Raw genomic sequence first — 6,013 nt, forward strand, 5'->3', positions numbered from 1 at the left:
AGTCTTGGGAAGCACACGGTGAGTTCTCAGTGAGATCGGTGTATGCATGCAAGTTTGGGGGCCGTGAAGTAATGCCGACGTCGAGGCTGACTTGGATGTCTCGGCACCATCACAATGCCGGTTCTTTTCCTGGTTAGCTCTGAGGAACGAACAGGTGTTGGACTTCGGATCTCCTTGCCCGGAGAGGTTTATCGCATCAAGTCGCATGACCTTTTTGCGATCAAGAGGAAGAAACGATAAATCACGTACTACTTACGTGTGTTTTCACCAAGATGATGTATTGATGTGCACAATTGTTTGCGAGGCATTGGGCAAACTAGACTGGGCGCCAAATCAGCAGGATTCTCTCGGGTCATGGTTGTGCAACAAGAGTGGAATTGCCTCCATGAACATGAAGAACCTCCATACCATCCTATTGTTGGCTTTGTGGGAGCTTCGGAGGCATCGTAACGCCATTGTATTTGATGGTGCTTCGCCATCGATTGAGCGTCTCGTAGATAAGGTGAGGCCGGAAGGACAAGCAGTGTGGGCGATAGCTGGACTACTCAAAGGAGATATGGACGCTTTCCTTGGTGGATTACATAGGTGTGCTAGTGGGGAGGAGTAGAGTATATGTATATGTAGGTGGAGTTTGTATGGTGGTGCACATGTAAACTTGTGGTGGAGGCAATCTTTGCCTTTCTTTTTTAATACTCCCTCCATTCCTAAATATAGGGTGTATAATTTTTGGCATGAAAATTAAAGAACGCATATGGAGGGAAAATTTCACAAGTTTTGGACGAGATTACACCTAACTAATTGACATGAGAAAATAGAGGAGCTTTCCTAATATAAGGAAATGTAATCAAATCCCTAAAAACATTATCTAGACGAGTAGTGCAATGCAATACACCTTATATTTCAGATTTTTTCTCAAAAATCTATACACCTTACATCAAGGAATGAAGGGAGTATATGATATGCACACTCATGCATATTCGAGAGAGAAAAAGAACATGCATGTTTCCATTGCTTTCCGTGTTCTGTTAATTTGTCAAATAACACCAAATGGGGTTCTCGAAGACTTGATATTTAGAGAGAATTGGTGCAGATTTAAGAGTTGAATATTCATATAACATTACTTTGGAATTATTTCATGCTCCTTACATTTACTTTGTCTTTCAATTTAACTCAATGTTCTAAAAAATTATCAGCTCACAAGGGCCAATGTTTTTTCATCATGGCTTTTGTGTTAGGTGAGGAACACTCTACATTTTTTGTTGAATACAACTTTATATCTGTCACATTGTTTTGCGGCATTGTCATTTTCACACCGGAGGTCAGCTTTCCATCTTATTTTCTCACATCCATAATTTCATATAACAATCTCTTATTTCAAAATAGTCACACTCTTATTGCCGAAAAATAAACACAATGCATATATAACCATACCGACGGGCGCGGCAATGCCACCGCGCGGGGATAGGCTAGTACTTATTAGGAAGAATCGAATCCAAAGAAGCAGAGGCCTATACACCCTACTGCCCAAGCAAAGCTCAATTTCCACCCAAAAACAACACCTAACCATCCAGGCTTATTAGTGCATTTTCCTCTTCGTGGGCTACGGAAGTGTGAAGAAGTGTGAAGATCACTGGGAATAGACCTTGCCGGGCAGAGCCACCGGCCTGAGGTCGCCGCCACGGAGGAAGCCGGTGAACCACTTGGCGGAGTGCCTCTGGTACCTCGTCCTCTCCTCAGAGTTGAAGTCCACACCATAGAGGCCAAAACCCATGCGATAGCCGAATATATACTCGAACATGTCCAGGAATGACCACACGAAGTAGCCCTGCACGTTGGACCCGTTCCTGATCACCCAGCAACAAAAGGAACGGTAAGATAAAACTGTGTCAATATATTTCAGTGTCAAATTTCTCTTGTGCTGAGATGAATAGGTGGTGTTGGTACCTGCTGGATTCGAGGGTCGCCTCGATGTAGTCCTGCAGGTACTGCGACCTGAACTCGTCGTCGGGGGCGTTCCCAGCAGAAGGATCCGCGATGCTAGCAGCTCCTGGTAAATATGGACATTGAAAACATGATATTTCAGGTTGATGATTCCTTGGGATCATGATGTTTTAGGGTAGCTGAAAGTTTTGTTAGTAGAATTTACCGTTCTCATGGATCATGACTACAGGGTTCTTGTATTTGAGCTGGAGATGCCCCAGCATTTTCTTCAGAGCCCACGGTGTCGACGACTGTTACAGTTTAATTTTAGCCACACGCCCACACAGACATACGAATGATTTAGTTATGTTGAGAACAAAGTTCATTTCCCAACTAAATTGATTAGAAATTAAATAAATTGTATCGTTGAATACCTGGTTCTTGGGGTTCAAAAATGGCACTGCAAGAATACATGTGCAAATGAATTAGGTTAATCCAGTCCTCTCATTGCACATATAACACATGATAGGACGTTAGGCTATTAGAATTCTTACTGTCATATTTCACTGCTGCATCACCGATGTAATCTCTCAGCTCATCATCCAGCTTGCTAAGATCATCCTTCACATATAACGCAATGTAGTGGTTAAATCCGACAAAATCGAAAGATCCCAGCACCCTCTTCAGTTCTTCGTCGGTGAAAGATGGTAGCCTGGACCCAACATTCTTCCTCATCACCGGGGGGTAATCTCCGTGCACTAACGGATGCATATACCTACGCCATGATATCACGTGATATTTAGCTTTAGTTACACACAGATTATAGCCGTTACTATGAAACTTGATGTCCAGGGAAGAACAGACCATCCAATGTGGAAGTCGTTCATCCTTTCAGCTGCTGCTATATCCTCAGGTGTTTGCGTCGCAGGCTCATACCACCAACCGAGCAATGTGAGTCCAATATTTCCTCCTTGCTTGGCCTGGTCATTGAAAAAACAAAAGGGAATAGTACATACGTGGGAATGATTAATCCCAAATGAACAGGATGGCTCTGTAAAATGCGGCATTGTTCCTAACCTGGTACTTGTCTTTATATAGAGACGCTGCTGAGGCATGTGCAAGGAGAAGATGGTGAGCTACTATGTATGGTTCTGTGGTAGAGTTGCCGTTGTCGCAACTGAGGGCGCCGAAGGGGAATGAGCATCGCCGCGGTGGGTTGATACCCGTATCATATCCGCCGACGGGCTCGATGTTTGGCTCATTCACAGTGCTCCAGTATTTCACCCTGTCGCCAAAGTTCTTGAAGCACACTTCTGCATATGCCGTGTAGTCATCTCTGCAACCATGTGACAAGCAGACAAAAAAGAAAGCAAATTATTTCTTCTCCTCTACGAAAAGGCTAAAGGCATTTGCACTTGTGGTGATGGTTTTGATTAGCTGGGCAAGAAGAAAGTACATGAATCTGCGACTAAGCATGCCGTCGTATTCGTCTTGAAGAGCCTGAGGGAAGTCGAAATGATATATCGTGACGTGAGGCTGGATTCCTACATGAAGCAGAGAAAGATGGATGAGTTACTCATGTGCAACTGGACATCTGAAAGTCCTTGAATTTTTATTCTTGGAGGAAGGATTCAGTCTGCCAAGGATTAAATACCATGAGCCAGAAGTTCATCGATAAGATTGTTGTAGTACTCCAGTCCCTTTGGATTGACAGCTCCACGGCCATCTTCATGGATTGCAAATAATCAAATCAGTGAACTGACGGCCTCATTTCTGAAAGGCATAGTCAACATGATACTGTGGGTGCTCATGGCCTTACCAGGAATAAGGCGAGGCCAGGCAATTGAAAATCTGTAGGCGTCGACGCCCATGTCGCTCAAAAGCTTTACATCCTCCTGTTGTCAAACACAAAATCAGCTGTAAGATTAACACCAAATTATTCCTGGTCTGAAAAGCCAACCATTTAACATCACTTGGTCTCACAAACTGACCTTGTACTTGTGATACTGATCTGCAGTCACATCAGCAGTGGCACCGTCGACGAAGTGCCCTGTGGATGTTCCAAACTCCATGTCATAATTCGCATGGCAGATTCAGACGCGGGGAAAGTAGAACTAACCTGAGTGTGTGAACGTGTCCCAGATGCTGGGTTTTCTTCCGTCCTCTGCGACCGCACCTTCAACCTGGAAAAATCAGCCGAATGTTCAGGTGAGCAAAGTATTTCATACAATGCAACAAATAATAATCAGCTGTGATCTGGATTCTGAAGATTTAAACAAGAGAATTTTAAGAGCTAGCGAACGCAAGTAACTCTGACCATTCTCAATCCTTTTTCTTAGTTTTTGACCATTGTCTCAACTGTCAGGTCTAAGAGTGAGCATGCATATAGCTTAAAGAGTTTCAGGCTAGCTATACTCTTATTTTTTACTTTTTGCGAAAGGAGTTTCAGGCTATTAGTGGTTCCAATTCTGCGGAACACCACTACCTATCTGCAATCGCTAGCCCCACTAGTTTCCAAAAACTGTTTCCGATAATGATGTAAAATCCCAGCTTTTGTGGAAACAATTTTGGTAAACAATGATTGTTTATCTCAATTAAATCAAACGGTTAGTTATGTTTCTAATTTGAGATGGCAGCATAAATTTTGTACCATGAAAATATTCTTCTTATGATAGGAATAATCATTTTCTTTTCTTTCTTTGCGGGTCAGGAAGCATCATTTTCTGATGTTATGGAACCAATTGCTTGAATGATAGGACACATGTTTTTTGTTCTATAGAAGCAGTTGGAATTGCAAATATGATCCCTTAACTACCCGCGGACGCGTTCGGTTAGTGATCGGGCGTGTCCGTTTTGAGCCCATATTTATCCGTCCGAGCAACCACACTCCTCATCTTTTTTCTCATATGTCCGGTCACATGCACGTCATTGGTGAAGATGAAGAGAGAGAAAGAAAAGAATGAATAAAGAAAGAGAAAACGTGGTTCAGAGTGGGGCCACGTCCTATGTGGCGGAATGCCCGGACACGCCTGGGCGTGTCCGTGAGGCCTCATATCCTTCCCATATTTGAGACGGATATGAGGATTCGTGGACAACCTGGACATATAGGGATGATATGAGGGGTCCGGTTAGGTCACGTGTTTTTTCTCTCTCCTGTCCGGTCACTGACCTGCCGCGTCCGCGGACGTGTGTGGGATGGTTTGAGGAATCGGGCTGTAGATGCTCTAAGAAGAGCAGCCGAACGAAAAGGGAAAGGCAGGACAGCAGCTTTTTTCCAATGGAAGAGGTGAGGAATTGAGGAAACACTTCCGCGTGTATGAACACATGACATGCGGTGGTGGTGGTGCACTGGTGCTAGCTGGCTTGGATAGTGATGAACACACACGTTGATAATACGTACTGTACGTACCTACTGCTTAACTGCTAGTGGTATTAATTGTGTCTTTGGAGTAGAACCAATGTGTAAATTTGTTTCCTGATCGAGAAAGACTTTGGTTAATTAACTACTCGTAGTTAGTATCGCGCTTGCTTGTAGACTTGCAGTAGGTAGGTATACACAAATACTGCATGCATCACGGAGCTAGTGCTGGTCTATGCTAGTGCTGGTGCTGTCAGCCGCGTTCCTGTTCGACCGCTTTGACTGAGGGTAGCTGACCGGCGTGAGTGGCGCACCTGGTAAGAGGAGGAGCCGGTGCCGAAGATGAACCCCGGGGGGAAGTCGCCCCTGGTGATGGTCGCCGCGGCCTCCTGAGACGCGACGGCGAGCAAAAGGACGAGGACCAGGGAGGAGAGCGCCGCCATCATCGATCGCCCCGCCTGCTACTGCTAGCTCTCTCTCTCGCGGTGGCGATGGCTCTGGCTGCACCCCGGCCGGGCGCGCGGGCTTTTATATGCCGTTTTCTTCCCATCTCGGTGATGCGCTCCTGTGTCCATCTCGGTGATGCGCTGCCGTACGTGCTCGCTCGAGCGCGCGCGCTACCGTCCAAACCCAGCGGCCGGCCACGTCGTCGCTGACGCACCGCGCCCGGGCAGGCGAGGCGAAGCCGGACTCACACGCTTGGGCCTCCGGGCACGGCACGTGGCGGTGGCGCCA

At 45.8% G+C, this 6,013-nt stretch overlaps 1 protein-coding gene across 1 annotated transcript; it reads right to left on the bottom strand.

Moving 5' to 3' along the window:
* Window positions 1-1,319: 1,319 nt before the first annotated feature.
* On the bottom strand, window positions 1,320-5,767 carry LOC119311085 (beta-glucosidase 31-like). The gene is made up of 13 exons (XM_037586713.1): window positions 5,593-5,767; window positions 4,040-4,103; window positions 3,912-3,970; window positions 3,740-3,815; window positions 3,575-3,646; window positions 3,377-3,464; window positions 2,998-3,256; window positions 2,785-2,900; window positions 2,475-2,695; window positions 2,355-2,380; window positions 2,147-2,231; window positions 1,945-2,047; window positions 1,320-1,844 (listed from the first exon to the last, which is right to left on the bottom strand). The coding sequence occupies exons 1-13, from the start codon at window positions 5,722-5,724 to the stop codon at window positions 1,628-1,630; spliced, it is 1,518 nt and encodes a 505-aa protein (XP_037442610.1). The 5' UTR covers window positions 5,725-5,767; the 3' UTR covers window positions 1,320-1,627.
* Between the last annotated feature and the right edge of the window lie 246 nt (window positions 5,768-6,013).

This window comes from Triticum dicoccoides, chromosome 5B (assembly GCF_002162155.2).
Source record: "Triticum dicoccoides isolate Atlit2015 ecotype Zavitan chromosome 5B, WEW_v2.0, whole genome shotgun sequence".
Classification (NCBI taxonomy): Eukaryota; Viridiplantae; Streptophyta; class Magnoliopsida; order Poales; family Poaceae; genus Triticum; species Triticum dicoccoides.